The sequence below is a fragment of the Somniosus microcephalus genome, chromosome 4 (genome assembly GCF_052327205.1).
Source record: "Somniosus microcephalus isolate GS21.2 chromosome 4, FLI_Smic_1.0, whole genome shotgun sequence".
NCBI classification, from domain to species: Eukaryota; Metazoa; Chordata; class Chondrichthyes; order Squaliformes; family Somniosidae; genus Somniosus; species Somniosus microcephalus.
In genome coordinates, this window is record NC_140990.1 from 322,115,522 (window position 1) to 322,135,591 (window position 20,070).

Here is a 20,070-nt window from a genome sequence, read left to right on the forward strand (position 1 = left end):
CATTAAATACCCTAATCACCTTAATAAAACTGAAACCAGTTATATTGAACATTGAAGATAATAAATGCAATAGTAAAATGAAATCCGGAACACTACGTTAAGTAGGGAAAGGAGGCACGGGTTCAAACAGTCGAAGACAAATTTAGGACTTGGGTCAGGAGGTTCTTCTCCACACAAGGACTGATCAATGTGGGTAGGGTAGTGGAAGCAAATACCCAGGAATCATTTAAAATACATTAGATGTTGTGGTGGGAGGACTGTAGGTATGTTGTGGGTGGGTAGATGGGCTAATTGACAGTATTCATCTTGTGATCCAGTGAACAGCGAATCAAGATAACTTCAAAACTGTGCAACTCTTCACCTCCCGCGTCCTGCTCTTCCTACAATCTAGTCTTTCAAAACCCTAGCTTGACATCACCCACCCGCAACTTTTGATTTAGCTCACCTTCTCTTTCTCAATGTTCTGCTCTATGGGCCTTCACCCTTCAGGTAAATCTCTCAGTGGGAAAAATAAATCTAGTGCACAGGTTGAACGTTTGAATAGGTGAAGCTTGCATCATTGTAACCAACACACTAAGTTCAACGCACTTGGAACGTACTCCTCGAAAACAAGAGCATCCATCTTTTACAGACTGGGGGAAAAATTAACAACTTAAGTCGTTGTCATAGAATCATAGACACTTACAGCGCAGAAGAGCCTGTGCCGGCTCTTTGAAAGAGCAATCATGCTCAGTCCCACATCCCTGCTTTTTGTCCGTAGCCCTGCAAGTTCCTCGAGTACCCGTCCAACTCCATTTTAAAATTATTCAAGGAATCAGCTTCCACCACCTTTTCAGGTACAGCGTTCCAGATCCCGACAACTCTCCAAGTGAAAAAAATTCTCATCTCCCCTCTAGTCACCAGGGGGAATAGTTCTTTCTCTATCTCCTCTATTAAAACCTCGCATCATCACGAAAACCTCGATTAGGTCGCCTCTTAACCTTCTCTATTCCAAGGAGAAGTGATAGCTATTCCAACCTCTCCTCATAACTCAAGTCCCTCATCCCTGGTAACATCCTGGCAAACCTCCTCTGCACCCTTTTTAAGGCCTTTACATTTTTCCTGAGGTGTGGTGCCCAGAATTGTCCACAATTCTCCAGCTGAGGCCTAACCATAGAAACATAGAAGATAGGAGCAGGAGTAGGCCATTCGGCCCCTCGAGCCTGCTCTGCCATTCAATGAGATCATGGCTGATCATCCAAACTCAGTACCCTGTCCCTGCTTTCTCCCCATATCCCTTTAGCCTTAAGAAATATATCTAACTCCTTCTTGAATATATTTAATGAATTGACCTCCACTGCCTTCTGTGGTAGAGAATTCCACAGGTTCACCACTCTCTGGGTGAAGAAATTCCTCCTCGTCTCTGTCCTAAATGGCTTACCCCTTATCTTTAGACTGTGACCCCTGGTTCTGGACTTCCCCGCCGTGGGGAACATCCTTCCTGCATCTAGTTTGTCTAGTCCTGTTAGAATTTTATAAGTTTCAATGAGATCCCCTCTCATTCTTCTAAACTCCAGCGAGTATAAGCCCAATCGACACAATCTCTCCTCATAAGTCATTCCTGCCATCCCAGGTATCAGTCTGGTGAATCTTCGCTGCACTCCCTCCATGGCAAGAACATCCTTCCTCAGATAAGACGACCAAAACTGCACACAATACTGAAGATGTGGTCTCACCAAGGCCCTGTACAACTGCAGCAAGACATCCTTGCTCCTGTACGCGAACCCTCTTGCTACGAAGGCCAACATACCATTTGCCTTCTTAACCGCCTGCTGCACCTGTATGCTTACCTTCAGCGACTGGTGCACAAGGACACCCAGGTCTCGTTGCACTTCCCCATAACCAGTGATTTATAAAGTTCGAGCATGATCTCTTTGTTTTTATATTCTATTTATAAATTGCAAGTAACCCATAGGCTGTTTTAACCACCGTATCAACTTTCCCTGGCACCTTTAAGGATGTGTTTATATGGACACCAAGGTGTCCCTGCTCATCTACACTTTTCAGAATCGTGCCACTGCCTTGCTTTCTTGTTCACAGGCTCATAAAAACAAGGACACGTAGGCAAGATGGTCCACAAAGTACTCCTCTAACAAAGGGAAATAACAAATAAACACAAAAACAGGAGCACCGGGGGGGGGGGGGGGGGGGGGACAACTCAATCTCTCCGTGACACAGCAGAAAAAACAGCATCCACCAGAAAGTAACGCATGCACCAAGGTCATCTACAAATCACCATCAGCCACACTAACCAGCTCAGCGCTTCCTCTATTAATGCGCCACACCAGCACATACACTGTATAAAGACATCTGGATCAAGGTATATCCAGATTATAATTCACCACAAAATATCAACCGCTCAGGAAAATTAAATTTAAGGCAGGCAGGCCTCCGATAATACATCTAATAATCTGGATACACAACAATAACTTGCATTTATATAGCGCCTTTAACGTAGTAAAATGTCCCAAGGCGCTTCACAGGAGCGTTACCAGACAACAACAACAAAAGAGCTTCTTCACAGTAAGAACCCGCTGGATTGTAAAGATCTGCTTCACTTTGCCACTTTTTGCATGTTTCCATTGCCTCAGTTCTCATAAATGTCTTTAATTTCTTTTCTCGCGTTTACCTCCTAAGCACCTTACAGTTCGTTGTGCTTCTTTGTGCACATGCATGTTCACGTGCTCCTCCCCCTTTCCCCTCTGCACTGTTCCCTTTTAAATCAACAGCAAAATACTGCGGGATGCTGGAAATCCGAAATAACAACAGAAAAACGCTGGAGAAACTCAGCAGGCCAGGGCAGCATCCGTGGAGAGAGAAACAGAGTTAACGTTTCGGGTCGATGACCTTTCGTCAGAACTGGAAAAAAGCAGGAAATGGAAAGCAGGTTTAGGGGCTGGGAAAAGGGGGAGGGGATGAAAGAACAAAAGGGAAGGTCAGTGCTAGGATAGAAAGCAGGAAAGATTGAGAGACATTGAGAGATATTCAAGGCGAGAGGAGGTGGTAATGGGACAGGTTAAGGAACAAAGGATGGCTCTAGATGGGGTGTGAATTGCACTGGCAGAATGAAAGACAGCTGCCCTGTGGGAGGGAAGAAGAAAAAAATATTTAAATCTGTTCATTTGGAATATCTTCCAGTGCTGATAGTGTCCACTCCTGAAACGCCCAACTCCGCAGACGCCGAGTGATCTGGCGGTTTCAGCATTGTGTGTTTCGGTTTCAGGTTTCCAGTATAAGGGCGGTAGAGGCAGAAACCCTCATCGCATTTACAACGTACTTGGATACGCACTTGAAGTGCCGTAACCTGCAAGGCCAGGGGACCAGGAGCTGGAAAGCGGGATTAGGCTGGATCGCTCTTTTCCGGCCGGCACGGACACGACGGGCCGAATGGCCACCTTCCTGTTAAATTTCCACGATTCTTTGATAGAATCTTACGGCACAGAAGGGGGCCATTCGGCCCATCGTACCTGTGCCGGCCGGAAATGGAATAACTGCTTCACAGATGGGAGGTGTAGCATCAGCTTGCGAGTGATCTGATCGAGGGGTTTAAAATATTAAAAGGATTCGATAGGGTAGATACAGCAAAACTATTTTCTCTGGCGGGGGAATCAAGAACGAGGGGCTAAACGCCGTGGGACATTTTGCTAGGTTAAAGGTGCTATACAAATGCAAGTTGTTGTTATAATCTTAAAAATAGAGCTAGACCATTTAGGAGGGAAATCAGAAAGCACTTTTTCCACACAAAGTAGTGGAAATCTGAAACTCTCTGCCCCCAAAAGGCTGTGGATGCTGGGGAAATTAGAGCGTTTGAGACGGAGGACGGTAAATAGTTCCTGGGTAAGGGTATCAAGGGGTATGGAGCTAAGGCGGGTAAATGGAGTTGAGGAGCGACTCTAGTCACGATCTAGCTGGATGAGTGCAGCTCCAACAACACTCAAGAAGCTCGACATCATCCAGGACAAAAGCAGCCTGCTTGATTGGCACCCCATCCACCACCTTAAACATTCACTCCCTCCACCCCCGGCATACCGTGGCTGCAGTGTGTACCATCTACAAGATGCACTGCAGCAACTCGCCAAGGCTTCTTCGGCAGCACCTCCCGAACCCGCGACCTCTTCCACCTAGAAGGACAAGGGCAGCAGGCGCATGGGAACACCACCACCTCCAAGTTCCCCTCCAAGTCACACACCATCCTGACTTAGAAGTATATCGCCGATCCTTCATCGTCGCTGGGTCAAAATCCTGGAACTCCCTCCCTAACAGCACTGTGGGAGCACCCTCACCACACGGACTGCAGCGGTTCAAGGCAGCGGCTCACCACCACCTTCTCGAGGGCAATTAGGGATGGGCAATAAATGCTGGCCTTGCCAGCGATGCCCACATCCCATAAACATTTTTTTTTTTTTAAATGGCGGAGCAGGCTTGAGGGGCTGAATGGTCCACTCCTGTTCCTGTGCTCCGAACAGATGAGCACATTCAATCAGTTGAAGCATTCCTGGCTGAACTGGAAGAGGTCTGAGAGCAGGTGAAGGTGCCTGCCAGCCACCCTCAAAACAGCGAACAGTGTGTAGCGCAAAAGAGACCTTTTAGAGGGAAAATAACTACAAACGAGGCGGAGGCACGAGGATGAGAGAAATGGGTTAAATCAATAAGATGTGTGAATAATGGCTAATAGGCTCATTATCAAATACTCAATCATTGTTGTTAAGATAAATAACTTACCCACAATCTACCCAGGCAATGGTGCCCTGCCCTTTCACTGCTTCTGCCACGTCAGAGAGCAGCTTAAGTGGTCGTTGAGCGGCAGCAGCTATCACACAGTAAGAAAGCAAACATGGGCGTTACGGAACATTGCTTATCACTATTGCGCAACAAAGATTAGTGGTCGGTCAACAGATTATCAAAGTACAGTGAGATAACGACCAACCCTTTCATTAATATTGTGGTGCTTCGCCATATAATCACCAGACCAGATGCACGCTCGCACTGCCAACAGACTGTTGAAATCACTGGCAAACTCACCTGCGCTGCTACTGTGGGTAAATGGCAGCGCGCAGCCCTACAGTATGTGGAGAAGAAAGTGGAGAGGAGGAGGGGAAGAGTCATTCTCGGGCCATAACTAAGCACCTCCCAACCGCCGATTCCAAACAACATCGTCTGGGAGCAGGTGACACCGGTCGCTTAACAGGTCAAGAGAAGAGGATGTGCATGAAGAAGCTGGAGCGATGTTGTGCTCCCCCAAAACTGACTTAAAAAAAAAAAATCAAAGGCAGCAAGCTGCTGAGTTATACAGACCAAGGAGGTTTCATTCCTGGTCTGTGCAGAGCTAGCGAATCTCAGCTGGGAGAGCAGTAGGCGAGCTGCAATTGGCTTCAGCAGCTCTGGGGAAGGGAAGGCAGGCTGGGGGGAGCTGGAGGAGAAAGAGTAAATAAACCGACCAGGGCTCCTGCTCCTCATTGGCCAGGGGAGGAGAAGGGAGGGGGGGAAAGGAGGGGAAGAGCAAAGTGGGGGGAGAAGAGCCAAGGGGGGGGGGGGGAGGGGGAGAGAAGAGCCAAAGGGGGGGGGGGGGGAGAAGAGCCATGGGGGGGGGGGGGAGAAGAGAAGAGCCATGGGGGGGGGGGGGGCAGGGAGAAGAGCCGAAGGGGGGCGGGGGGAAGAGAAGAGTCAAGGGGGAAGAGCCAAGGTGGGGGGGGAATGGAGAAGGGGCGAGAGGGGGTACGTGGGGTGACGGGAAGAGTGGGGTGATGGGAGGAGTGAAGGGGGGGGAAGTGAGCGTGTACATATCGAATGAGGACAGAATGGGGCTTCGCTCCGATGGCCCCTCTCATGGGCAAATTGCTCGCCATCAGCTCACCTTCTTGACTCACACATGAAGAATGGCCACTCGTTTGAGGTACTAAAGGACAAGCTTTCCCCCCTCCCCTCCCCTCCCCAGCCCCGCACCCACCCGCCACCCCACAAAGAACAGTTTCAGTCTGTCTTTTCTTTAAAAATCAGTGACAGTGACCGTGAAGCTGTCGGATTGTTGTGAAAAGCCAAGTTCCCATTTAATTTTTTTTTAATGCAATGACATTTCACAGCAGTCAAATCACTTCACACACCTGGCTTAACAATTTTATCTTTCAGTATTTGCCCAAGTTATTTCCAGGTATGAGCACAAAGTGACTCACATCACGGCTGGGTCATAATTAGAGCGCTTGTACCACTGTAAAGCAAATTAGTTCAAAATTTGCCATTAAGCGTATCTTTTTGAAGTTCATTCTCGGGACGTGGGCGTTGCTGGCAAGGCCATGATTTATCGCCCATCCCTACTTGCTCTGAGAAGGTGGTGGTGGACCTTCTTCTCGAACTGTGGCATTTTTGCTTTTAGCGCTCTGGGTACAACCGGGTGGTTCGCTCGGCTGCTTCAGAGGGCAGTTAAAAGTCAACCACGTTTGAGGCCAGACCGGGTAAGGGGGGCAGGTTTCCCTCCCTAAGGGGCGTTAATGAACCAGTTGGCTTTTTGCAACAAGCGGACAGCTTCATGTCACCGTTACTGATTTTTTTTTTTTTTTTTAAAAAGGCTTTCTCAATACAATTCCAGTCAGGAAGATGTACAGCTTGCACAGCTTCACAAGCTAAGAGACTGCATTCTCACAAAACTTAGCTGCTGATTGAAGTACAGTGTGCAGTGCTGAGAGCAGGATTCCAGTAAGGCGGAACATGGGTGTGAAATTTTCAAGTCAAAAAGATCAGCTATAGATTTGGTGCTCTCTGTCTAAATTTGGGTTAAGTCTGAAGAGAGCGCGGTGAGCTATCAGTTACAGAGCTGGCGGTTACAGAACGATCACTGGTGGCGGCAGGAGCAGTTTGAGGTGATAAATTAACATATTGATACTAACACATTAAAAAAAAAATCAAGAAAGCACTGTAACTAGGTGACAAACTATGCAGATTAAGATTAGACATACCTGAAGCTTGTTATTTTATAATTTCCAGAGATACGTCTTATAAGGAGTCACATTTTTCATGTTTCTAATTTGACCAACAATGAAAGATAATGCTCTTGGATTGCCGGTCGTGTTACACCCGGTCCCAACTTTTAAATTATTGCTTAATTTCCCCTTCGAGTCTTCCGGGTCACATTGCTCCCACACCTTCACCAATGCTACTTGGGGGCATGTGGGACTGCCCTGGAGTAGCGTGCCCGTCCACATTCCACCCGGGACTGATACCTGGGAATGGCAGGAATGACGTATGAGGAGAGATTGGGACGATTGGGCTTGTACTCGCTGGGGTTTAGAAGAATGAGAGGGGATCTCATTGAAACTTATAAAATTCTAACAGGACTAGACAGACTAGATGCAGGAAGGATGTTCCTGATGGTCGGGGAGTCCAGAACCAGGGGTCACAGTCTAAGGATAAGGGGTAGGCCATTTAGGACAGAAATGAGGAGGAATTTCTTCACCCAGAGAGTGGTGAACCTGTGGAATTCTCTACCACAGAAGGCAGTGGAGGCCAATTCATTAAATATATTCAAGAAGGAGTTGGATATATTTCTTAAGGCTAAAGGGATCAAGGGATATGGGGAGAAAGCAGGGACCGGGTACTGAATTTGGATGATCAGCCATGATCGCATTGAATGGCGGAGCAGGCTCAAGGGGCCAAATGGCCTACTCCTGCTCCTATCTTCTATGTTTCTATGGGACTCTGTTGGAGGAATAGGGATCGGGCGGGGCCATTCAATTATCAACAAAAGGCTTGGCTCAGAGCGGGAACTTACCACTTGGCAAACCCACAATCTGACCAATGACACAATGCATTGGGGGGGAAAGAGAGAGACAGGACACCGTGCCACTGGGCAGGTGAAATGGGGTGCAGTCTATAAATAAGACATCTAAAAGTGGGGTTTACGAAGAAGTTGGGTGAAGATGGTGCAGAATCTCCTCACCTGATTTGGAGTACAGGACCAGCACATTATTTCTTGTCCGTGTGAGTTTCTTCAGCTCCTTTTGGTCGTCGAGTTTCTCAATCAGCGGAGACACTTTTGCTGCCATGAGGCAGGTGGACAACACCGCCTTAGGGAGGAAGACAGGTAAATCAGGCCGCCGGAAAGAAATGTGCTCAAAAGAGGATTGAAACATATAACATTCTTACAGGGCTTGACAGGGTAGATGCCGAGAGACTGTTTCTGCTGGCTAGAGGAGTCTAGAACCAGGGGTCACAGTCGCAGGGTAAGGGGTCGGCCATTTAGGACTGAGATGAGGAGAAATTTCTTCAGTCAAGAGGGTGGTGAATCTTTGGAATTCTCTACCCCCAGAGGGCTGTGGAGGCTCAGTCGTTGAGTATATTCAAGACAGAGATCGATAGATTTTTGGATATCAAGTAAATCAATGGATAGTGCGGGAAGGTGGAGTTGAGGTAGAAGATCAGCCATGATCTTATTGAATGGCAGAGCAGGCTCGAGGGACCGTATGGCCCACTCCTGCTCCTATTTCTTTTATGTTCTTATAATGCCTGCGAGGGCTCCATTGATTGGCTATTAATCATACATCAGCACATTTCCAGACCTTAAGCAGAGAAGTAGATCCGCGTCACTCTCACTACAATTTCACCTGACTTGGCTGTATTTGTTTCGTACTGAGAAATCTAGCTGACGACACGAAACTAGGTGGGATTGCGAGTTGTGAGGAGGATGCAAAGAGGCTTCAAGGCGATTTAGACAAGTTGAGTGAGTGGGCAAACACATGGCAGATGCAGCATAACGTGGATAAATGTGAAGTTATCCACTTCGGTAGGAAAAACAGAAAGGTAGAGTATTATTTAAATGGTGATAGATTGGGAAATGTTGATGTACAGAAGGACCTGGGTCCTTGTACACCAGTCACTGAAAGCGAACATGCAGGTGCAGCAAGCAGTTAGGAAGGCAAATGGTATGTTGGCCTTCATTGCAAGAGGATTTGAGTACAGGAGCAAGGATGTCTTACTACAGTTATACAGGGCCTTGGTGAGACCACACCTGGCGTACTGTGTGCAGTTTTGGTCTCCTTACCTAAGAAAGGATATACTTGCCATAGAGGGAGTGCAGCAAAGGTTCACCAGACTGATTCCTGGGATGGCAGGCCTGTCGTATGAGGAGAGATTGGGTCGACTAGGCCTGTATTCACTAGAGTTTAGAAGAATGAGAGGGGATCTCATTGAAACATATAAAATTCTGACAGGGCTAGACTGACTGAATGCAGGGAGGATGTTTCCCCTGGCTGGGGGGTCTAGAACGAGGGGTCACAGTCTCAGGATACGGGGTAGGAAATTTAGGACTGAGATGAGGAGAAATTTCTTCACTCAGAGGGTGGTGAACCTGTGGAATTCTCTACCACAGAAGGCTGTGGAGGCCAAGTCACTGAATATATTTAAGAAGGAGATGGATAGGTTTCTAGACACAAAAGGCGTCATGGGGTATGGGGAGAGAGCGGGAATATGGTATTGAGATAGAAGATTGGGAACAGTTTAAGATAGAGCAAAGGAGGGCAAAGGGCATGATCAAGAGGGGCAAAATAGCTTACGAAAACAAGCTGGCGGAAAATATAAAAACTAACTCCAAAAGCTTTTATAAATATATCAAAAGGAAAAGACTGGTGAAAACCAAAGTTGGTCCATTGCAGTCAGATACGGGGGAATATATAATGGGAAATAAGGAAATGGCAGACCAACTAAATGCATACTTTGGGTCAGTCTTTACGAAGGAAGACACAAAAAACCTCCCTGGGATATCGGGAAAAATAGGGACATTGGCAAAGGAGGAACTGACGCAAATCAATATCTCTAAGGATATGGTGTTAAGGAAGCTAAAGGGATTGAAGGTGGACAAATCCCCAGGGCCTGATAACATGCATCCTAGGGTACTGAAGGAGGTGGCCCTAGAGATAGCGGATGCACTAAGGATGATTTTTCAGAATTCATTAGACTCGGGAACAGTGCCGATGGATTGGAGGGTAGCTAACGTTACCCCACTATTCAAAAAGGGGGGTAGGGAAAAAGCAGGTAATTACAGACCTGTAAGCCTTACATCAGTTGTGGGCAAAATGCTGGAGTCCATCATTAAGGATGAAATAGCGGAGCACTTAGCAAATGGGGACAGGATAGGACAGAGTCAACATGGATTTACAAAGGGTAAATCGTGCTTGACTAATCTATTGGAATTTTTTGAGGGAGTAACTGGTAGAATAGATGGGGGAGAGCCAGTAGATGTGGTGTACCTGGACTTCCAAAAGGCCTTCGATAAGGTCCCACATAAAAGATTAGCATGGAAAATTGAGGCTCATGGGATAAAGGGGAAAGTTTTGGCGTGGATAGGGAACTGGCTGTCAGATAGAAAACAGAGAGTTGGAATAAACGGCTCATTTTCTGAATGGCAGGCAGTAACAAGTGGGGTACCACAGGGATCTGTCCTGGGCCCCCAGCTGTTCACAATTTACATTAATGACCTGGATCAGGGAGTCGGATGCAGCATTTCCAAATTTGCAGACGACACTAAACTAGGAGGGGGGGTGGGCTCAGAGGAAGAGACCAGGAAGCTCCAGAGCGATTTGGACAGACTGGGCGATTGGGCGGATAAATGGCAGATGCACTATAATGTGGACAAGTGCGAAGTTATCCACCTTGGGTGCAGGAACGGGAGGGCAAATTATTATTTAAATGGCAATAGATTGGGAGAGGGGGAAGTACAGAGAGACCTGGGTGTTCTTGTACACCAGTCACTGAAGGCGAGCATGCAGGTGCAACAGGCGGTCAAGAAGGCAAACGGTATGCTGGCCTTCATAGCAAAAGGGTTAGAATACAGGAACAGGGATACCTTGCTGCAGCTGTACAGGGCACTGGTGAGACCACACCTCGAGTACTGTGTACAGTTTTGGTCGCCTCATCTGAGGAAGGATGTTCTTGCCATGGAGGGGGTGCAGCGGCGATTCACCAGGCTGATACCAGGAATGGCGGGAATGACCTATGAGGAGAGACTATGTAGTTTAGGGATGTACACACTGGAGTTTAGAAGATTGAGAGGGGACCTCATAGAAGTGTATAAAATTCTGACAGGTCTAGACAGACTGGATGCAGAAGGAATGTTTCCCTTGGCGGGTGAGAACAGAACTAGAGGACATAATTTAAGGATAAGGGCTAAACCATTTAGGACAGAGATGAGGGGGAATTTCTTCACTCAGAGAGTGGTGAACCTGTGGAACTCATTGCCACAGAGGGCAGTGTACGCCAGCTCATTAAATATATTTAAGAGGGAATTAGATATATTTCTACGGGCAAAAGGGGTTAAGGGTTACGGAGAGAAGGCGGGGACGGGATACTGAATTAAAGGATCAGCCATGATCTCATCGAATGGCGGAGCAGGCACGAAGGGCCGAATGGCCTACTCCTGCTCCTATCTTCTATGTATCTATGTATCTAAGATCAGCCATGATCATATTGAATGGCGGAGCAGGCTTGACGGGCCGAATGGCCTACTCCTGCTCCTATTTTTCTAGGTTTCTAATAGCTAAGCGCCACTGCAGGAGAAACCGCGCTGTTCAAGAGCAGTTAAAAACAGCTCTTTAAATCAGGATATCGTGGTTATGCAAAGTTAACTTGTTTTTTTTTTAAAAAGATAAGCTGTGGTGCCAGTTGCACTTTGGGGTTTTAGAACACTAGACATTTGATTCAGGGTCAGTGTTTACGCCCACTCCTGTAAATGGCCCTCACATCAACAACAACAACTTGCATTCATATCACACCTTTAATGTCATAAAACGGCCCAAGGCGCTTCACAGGAGCGATTATCAAACAAAGTCCAACACCGAGCCACACGAGGAGATATTAGGACAGAACTTCGGGTCCCCACGGGTGAGTACGCGCTGGGTACTCACCCGTAGGCCCAACGAAAGTGCCAGTTTCGTGCATGCACTGCGCACGCGCGGGAAACCGGAACTTCCATTCCCTTAAAGGAAGAGGTTCACAGGTCGAACGCGTGCGCCGGAGAGGCCGCGCGTACGCCTGGAACTTCCGTTTTTTTTGTAGGTTTCTCCGGGAGGGTAAGTTTCCAGCAGCTACGCTTTTAAAAAGCAGTCGCAAGGCCTGCTTTTAACAAGGTAAGTGGTGAATTAAGTAAAATTAAAACATTTTTTCCCCACAGGTTTATTATTTTTAAATACTTTAAAGAAAGGCAAGTTTATTTTTAGCCCCGTTAGAAACTGTAATTAATTTTTTCAAAAATTTAAATTATTGTTTAAAATAGTTATGTAATTTATAGTTATTTTTAAAATTTGAGTTTAAAAAAAAATGTATTTGAAGTTTGTGTTAGGTTTTGGGGCCGAACTCTATTCATAAATTTGACAGCTCTTCCTGTCAAATCTATGAATGGAGATTCCCTGCTACGATTGGCTCTCCATGGCCCACGTGATCCCAGGGGATGCTGTGAACTAACTGCGCCCCTGGGATACGCAAGCACTGCGCGCCGGCAGTTGGAGCAGGCCCAGGATCGGAATCCCAAGCGGGCCCACAGCACAACAGCCGGCGCGCAAGGTAAGTGCAGGTCGGGGGCTTACACCCGCGGGAAGCCTCGACCCTAATTTCTGGGCCATTAGGACAGGCGACCAAAAGCTTGGTCAAAGAGGTAGGTTTTAAGGAGCATCACAAAAGGAGGAGAGAGAGGCGGAGAGGTTTAGGGAGGGAATTCCAGAGCTTAGAGCCAAGGCAGCTGAAGGCGCGGCCACCAATGGTGGAGTGATTAAAATTAGGGATGCGGCAAGAGGCCAGAATTGGAGAAGTGCAGAGATCTTGAAGGGTTGTGGGGCCGGAGGAGGTTAGAGACAGGGAGGGGCGAGGTAACGGAGAGATTTGAAAACAAGAATGAGAATTTTAAAATTTAGGCGCTGCCGGACCGGGAGCCAATGTAGGTCAGCGAGCACAGGGGTGATGGGTGAACGGGATACAGGCAGCAGAATTTGGACGAGCTCAAATTTATGTAGGGTAGAAGATGGGAGGGCCAGCTAGGAGAACGTTGGAATAGTTTTATCAAAGTCACAAATGACATCCTACGTGACTGTGACTAAAGTCAACTGTCCCTCCTCACCCATCTCAATCTGCCTGCAGCCTTTGACACAGTTGACCACACCATCCTCCTCCAACGCCTCTCCACCGTCGTCCAGCTGGGTGGGACTGCCCTCGCCTGGTTCCATTCTCATCTATCCAGTCGTAGCCAGAGAATCACCAGCAATGGCTTCTCTTCCCGCTCCCACACCATTACCTCTGGTGTCCCCCAAGGATCTATCCTTGGCCCTCCTCTTTCTCATCTATATGCTGCCCCTTGGTGACATCACCCGAAAACACAGCTTCAGTTTACACATGTACGCTGACAACACCCAGTTCTACCTCACCACCTCCCTCGACCCCCCTCCACTGTCTCTAAATTGTCCGACATCCAGGACTGGATGAGCAGAAATTTCCTCCAGCTAAATATTGGGAAGACCAAAGCCATTGTCTTCGGTTCGCGCCACAAACTCCGTTCCCTAGCCACCGACTCCATCCCTCTCCCTGGCAACAGTCTAAGGCTGACCCAAACTGTTTGCAACCTTGGTGTCATATTTGACCCGGAGATGAGCTTCCAACCACAGAGCCGCGCCATCACTAAGACCGCCTATTTCCAACTCTGTAACATCGCCTGACTCCGCCCTTGCCTCAGCTCATCTGCTGCTGAAACCCTCATCCATGCCTTTCCCATACCTCTAGACTTGACTATTCCAACGCACTCCTGGCCGTAAACTTGAGGTCATCCAAAACTCGGCTGCCCGTGTCCTAACTCGCACCAAGTCCCGTTAGCCCATCACCCCTGTGCTCACTGACCGACATTGGTCCCCGGTTAATCAACGCCTCAATTTCAAAATTCTCATCCTTGTTTTCAAATCCCTCCATGGCCTCGCCCCTCCTTAACTATGTAATATCCTCCAGCCCCACAATCCCTCCAAGATATCTGCGCTTCTCCAATTCTCGCCTCTTGCGCATCCCTGATTCTAATCGCTCCACCTTTGGCGGCCGTGCCTTCAGCTGCCGAGGCCCTAAGCTCTGGAATTCCCCTCCCTAAGCCTCTCCGCCTCTTTCCTCCTTTAAGATGCTCTTTGACCAAGCTTTTGGTCATCTGTCCTAATTTCTCCCTATAGGGCTCGGTCTCAAATTTTGTTTTATAACACTCCTGTGAAGCGCCGTGCAAAGTTTTACGACGTTAAAGGCGCTAGAAGTTGTTGTAGTCAAGTCTAGTAGTAACAAAGGCATGGGTGAGGGTTTCAGCAGCAGATGAGTCGGGTGATGTTACGGAGGTGGAAGTGGGCGATTTTGGTATCCCCCTTATGAATCAGAGGGTGTCTTTACCTGCCCGATATCTTAAGTAAATGATCCAGAGGTTGAACAGAGAACCCTTACGACTGTGTTCCAGCTTACTGAAGTATATTATGTGATTGCCTTGTCTTCCGTTGGCGGATGAATGTGTACTGCACCAGACCGAGGCTCGGTCTATAAACCTACAGACAAATCTATTTGGTACTAAACAGGTAAATCAACAACATTCGGCACAAGCAGTATTTTATTTTCCTCAAATTGTCGAAACAAGAAAAATGCTTCCACTGCGGTAACTCAAACACAAATCCAATGCTCGCTGCTTGAGACACTGCCATGGAGCCACTGGTTTAGCTCAATCTTTCTGCGGGTTTCAGACTGACTGCTGGCTTACACAAAAGGCAGAGATAGATAGATCAGGCAACGTCTTTTGAAAATGTACTGAAACAAAAGGCATCAGACAATGCCACCCGGCATAATTACATTCGGTTAACCGCCGTTCACAGCTCGGCAAGTACCCAAGGTACATTTCACAAGTACATTTGCCACTTACAGCAAATTTCAAATAGATTGTTCACACCGCACATCGGACGAAAGGGTCAAGGTGACCAAACTGAACTAAATGAATGGCTTGATCTGTGTCGAGTACTTTGAATGCCCCGTTCGAAGGGTCCTCATCCAAGTATAATAACAATGAAACGTTTCGGACCAAGACTGCCCCAAACTGTCTGCCTTGTCCTGAAGCATTAGAATGAGACAGACTGTAATGTGCATTCCATACAGAACAGTGACTTACCTTAACCTTGTGAGTGCTGTGTGCAGCATGATAGAATCTGACAGATAATCGAACGGATAAAATATATTTATTTTTCAGTGTCATCCATGGTGAAATGGCCTTCCCGATCAGGAACTAGAATCATAGAAATTTACAGCACAGAAGGTGGCGGCCATTCGGCCCATCATGTCTGTGTCGGCTGACAAAGAACCAGCCAGCCTAATCCCACTTTCCAGCTCTTGGTCCGTAGCCCTGTAGGTTCGGGCGCTTCAGGTGCACTTCCAAGTACTTTTTAAATGTAATGAGGGTTTCTGCCTCTACCACCCTTTCGGGCAGTGAGTTCCAGACCCCCACCACCCTCTGGGTGAAAAATGTTCTCAACTCCTCTCTAATCCTTCTACCCATTACGTTAAATCTATGACTCCTGGTTATTGACCTCTCTGTTCAGGGAAATAGGTCTTTCCTATCCACTCTATCTAGGCCCCTCATGATTTTATACTCCTCAATTAAGTCTCCCCTCAGCCTCCTCTGTTCCAAAGAAAACAACTTCAGCCTCTCCAATCTTTCCTCATGGATACAATTCTCCAGTCCGGACAACATCCTCGTAAATCTCCTCTGTACCCTCTCTAGTGCAATCACATCCTTCCTGTAATGTGGTGACCAGAACTCTGGATGACTTCTCGCTCCTTCCTCGCCCAGGAATACTGAAGCTGAATCTACCACGCCTACTGCTAGCAGGTCAGCTCACTCAGCACTAGCAAGAGATTTAACCATGGAGCTCCTTTCTCTGTATGGGGCAGCGCACATAATTCAGACTATCGTTTCAAAGAAAGAAATAATTGCATTTATATCACGGCTTTCACGACCTCAGGACGTCCCAAAGCGCTTTACAGCCAATTAGGTACTTTTGAAGTGTAGTCACTGTTGTAGTGTAGGAAACGCGGCAGCCAATTTGCGCACAGTAAACTCCCACAAACAGCAATGTGATAACGACCAGATAATCTAGTTTAGTGCTGTTGATTAAGGGATAAATATTGGCCAGGACACCGGGCATAATTCTCCTGCTCGTCTTCAAAATAGTGCCGTGGGATCTTTTACGTCCACCTGAGGGGGCAGACAGGGCCTCGATTTAACGTCTCATTCGAAAGACGGCACCTCCGACGGTGCAGCGCTCCCTCAGTGCTGCACTGGGAGCGTCAGCCTAGATTTTTGTGCTCAAGTCTCTGGAGTGGGACTTGAACCCACAACCTTCTGACATCAGAGACACGAGAGAGAGAGAGAGAGAGTGCTGCCCAGTGAGCCATGGCCGACAGCGCAGCATTGAGGGAGTGCTGCATGGTTACAGGTGCCATCTTTCAGATGAGACGTTAAGCTGATTCAGGTAGAGGTCTTCACTACTTGAAGAGCAGGGAGCTCTCGCAAAATATCCTGGCCAAGATTCATCCCTGAACCGCCACCAGAAAACCTCAACCGGTCATTCATCTCACTTTGCGCAAATTGACTCAACGTTTGCCAACAGAGCAGCGGTGACGGCTTTTCAAAATGAATTAATTGATGATGTGCTTTGGAACATCCCAAGCACTAGCTGCACAAATACAAGTGGTCTCTCTTTCGCAGCTGTGATAAAGAGGCTAGAGAAATGATAACGGCGAGGAAATGAGTGTGCAAAGTTGGAAGCGAGCACCTTTCAGACTGACTCCCCAATTGCAAAAAGCACAAAACAATACCTAGATTTATTTTTCTTTTTCTCTTAGACCAAGTACAATAAATACAAATAATAAATTCACGACAAAAGTAGTAATTTTCACACCTACAAGGTCTGTCATTAAATCCGTCAGTGAACAACCCATTAGCCAATTTTTTTTTTTCCCATTCGCTTGTCAAAAACTCTGGGCAACAAAGGTGGGCGTAAAAATGTTAAAGACATGCAAAATGGATCTTTGAAAATAATGCATGCAGTTAACAGTTGCTTGAAGCATAAGGTACAGTTAATGAATAGAAAGCCAGAATAAACATTTTATAAAATCCACCCAATAAAACTGCGGCAATAAACGATCAGATTTGGAATGAGTCCCAGGCTGAAGATGTGTGCTATTGAAAGGTAGCCCTGAATGTCCTTTATGTTAAAATCAGGATTGTAGAACATAAACCCCAAACTGTATTTTATTCCTGTTCACTTAAACCTGATGAGCCACTTAGTGAACTGGAACAGATTGACGTGCAACGTACAAAAGAGTTTGTCTCAACCTTGGTTCAGTATTGCATCTCATTTGCTATTTTTGCACTCCACTTTGCATATTCTCCACAAATAGATGCCAATATTTATAACCAGAAGGAAATGATAAAACTGAAAGAGTTGCTGCTATCAGCTTTAGCATTCCTACTTTAGGATGGGTTGGGGGGGGGGGGGGGGGGCGGGGGAAGCAAAAAGAATAAATATTCACCAACATTCTTGCTATTGATTGTTATCCTGTGACTAGAGTTAGTCATAGAGTTATACAGCACAGAAAGAGACCCTTCGGCCCATCGCGTCCGTGCCGGCCATCAAGCCCTGTCCAATCTAATCCCATTTTCCAGCATTTAGTCCGTAGCCTTGTATGCTATGGCGTTTCAAGTGCTCATCCAAATGCTTCTTGAATGTTGTGAGGGTTCCTGCCTCTACCACCCTTTCAGGCAGTGAGTCCCAGATTCCAACCACACTCTGGGTGAAAAAGTTCTTCCTCAAATCCCCTCTAAACCTCCTGCCCCTTACCTTGAATCTATGCCCACTTGTTATTGACCCCTCTACCAAGGGGAAAAGTTCCTTTCTATCTACCCTATCTATGCCCCTCATAATTTTGTACACCTCAATCAGGTCCCCCCTCAGCCTTCTCTGCTCCAAGGAAAACAACCCCAGCCTGTCCAGTCTCTCTTCATAGCTGAAGCGCTCCAGCCCAGGTATCATCCTGGTGAATCTCCTCTGCACCCTCTCTAATGCAATCACATCCTTCCTATAGTGTGGTGACCAGAACTGCACACAGTACTCCAGCTGTGGCCTAACTAGTGTTTTGTACAGCTCCATCATAACCTCCCTGCTCTTATATTCTATGCCTCGGCTAATGAAGGCAAGTATCCCATATGCCTTTTTAACCACCTTATCTACCTGTCTTGCTGCCTTCAGGGATCTATGTACATGCACGCCAAGGTCCCTCTGATCCTCTGTCTTTCCTAGGGTCCTTCCATTCATTGTATATTCCCTTGCCTTGTTAGTCCGTCCAAAATGCATCACCTCACACTTTTCAGGGTTAAATTCTATTTGCCACGGTTCCGCCCATCTGACCAACCCATCTATATCGTCCTGCAGACTGAGGCTACCCTCCTCGCTATTTACCACCCCACCAATTTTTGTGTCATCTGCGAACTTACTGATCATACCCTTTACATTCACATCCAAATCATTAATGTAGACCACATGCGAGGATTTCAGCCGTGGAATACATCACATCGAATAGCGACCAAAAGTGGCACAGCCCCTGACCAATCTGTCCACACTACAGCCCAGGGACACTAAACTGAACTCCAACTCCTCAACCGGTTACCAATGTCAGCACCACAACATTTAAAGTGGATCAGTTGGCAGCATAATCAACTCCGAGTCTGAAGGTCGAGTCCGAGCTCACTGCAAAAAATGAGCCCGTACGGTGCTACGGGTGTGTTGGATTGTTGAAGATGCTGTCTGTTGAAGGAGCAGTGAGGAAGGAGCAGGAGCAGGCCAGTCAGCCCCTCGAGCCTGTTCTGCCTTTCAATTAGATCATGGCTGATCTGTATCTTAACTCCGTCTACCCGCCTTGGTTCCATAACCCTTGCCTCACAAAAATCTATTAATCTCAAGTTTGAAAATTTCAATTGACCCGAAGCCTCAGCAGCTTTGCGGTGAGAGAGTTCCTTTGTGTGAAGAAGTGCTTCGTGACATCACCCCTGAACGGCCTGGCTCTGATTTTAAGGTTATGCCCCCTTGTTCTGGACTCCCCCCACCAGTGGAAACAGTTTCTCTCTATTGACCCTATCAAATCCTTTAATCATCTTATAAACACCTCAATTAGATCGCCCCTTAATCTTCTATACTTGAGGGAATACGAGCCTGGTCTGTGCAACCTATCCTTGTAATTTAACCCTTAGCGCCCCGGTGAATCTGCGCTGCACCACCTCCGAGGCCAGTATACCCTTCCTGAGGTGCGGGGCCCAGAACCGAACGCGGTGCTCCTGATGGGGTCTGACCAGTTCAACTGAGGAGCTGCAGGCCTGTTCAGGTAGGTGTAAAAGATCCTATAGCATCGTTTGAAGAAAAGCACGGGGTCCTCCCAGTGTCCTGGCCAGCCTTACTCCTTCAGCCAAAACCAGCAAAAAAGATTATCTTGCCATTCATCTCATTTGCTGTTTGTATCACTTTGCTGTGTGTAAATCAGCGGTCACGTCAGCCGAGAAAGCAACAGCGACTGCACTTCAAAAAAAGTAATTCACAGGTTGAAAAGCATTTTGGGACATCCTGAGGATTACATAGTATTTACATAGAAACAGAGAAGATAGGAGCAGGAGTAGGCCATTCGGTCCCTCGAGCCTGTTCCGCCATTCAATGCGATCATGGCTGATCATCCAAATTCAGTACACTGTCCCTGCCTTCTCCCCATATCCCTTGATCCCTTTAGCCTTAAGAAATATATCTAATTCCTTCTTGAATATATTTAATGAATTGGCCTCAACTGCCTTGTGTGGTAGAGAATTCCACAGGTTCACCACTCTCTGGGTGAAGAAATTCCTCCTCATCTCTGTCCTAAATCGCTTATCCCTTATCCTTAGACTGTGACCCCTGGTTCTAGACTCCCCTGCCGTGGGGAACATCCTTCCTGCATCTAGTCTGTCTAGTCCTG

General features: G+C 47.1%; 1 protein-coding gene across 2 annotated transcripts in view; it reads right to left on the reverse strand.

Moving 5' to 3' along the window:
* The window catches only part of pdia5 (protein disulfide isomerase family A, member 5), a 146,459-nt gene that overhangs the window by 121,240 nt on the left and 5,149 nt on the right, over window positions 1-20,070 (reverse strand). The window contains exons 1-3 of one of the 2 annotated variants that reach the window (XM_085986831.1): window positions 10,871-11,013; window positions 7,970-8,096; window positions 4,762-4,849 (exon numbers count right to left, since the gene is read on the reverse strand). In XM_085986831.1, coding sequence (XP_085842957.1) covers window positions 4,762-4,849; window positions 7,970-8,075 — 194 coding nt within the window. In that variant the 5' untranslated portion in view covers window positions 8,076-8,096; window positions 10,871-11,013. Of the gene's footprint in view, window positions 1-4,761; window positions 4,850-7,969; window positions 8,097-10,870; window positions 11,014-20,070 lie in introns of those variants that run through there. The other variant, XM_085986830.1, reaches the window with a different exon arrangement.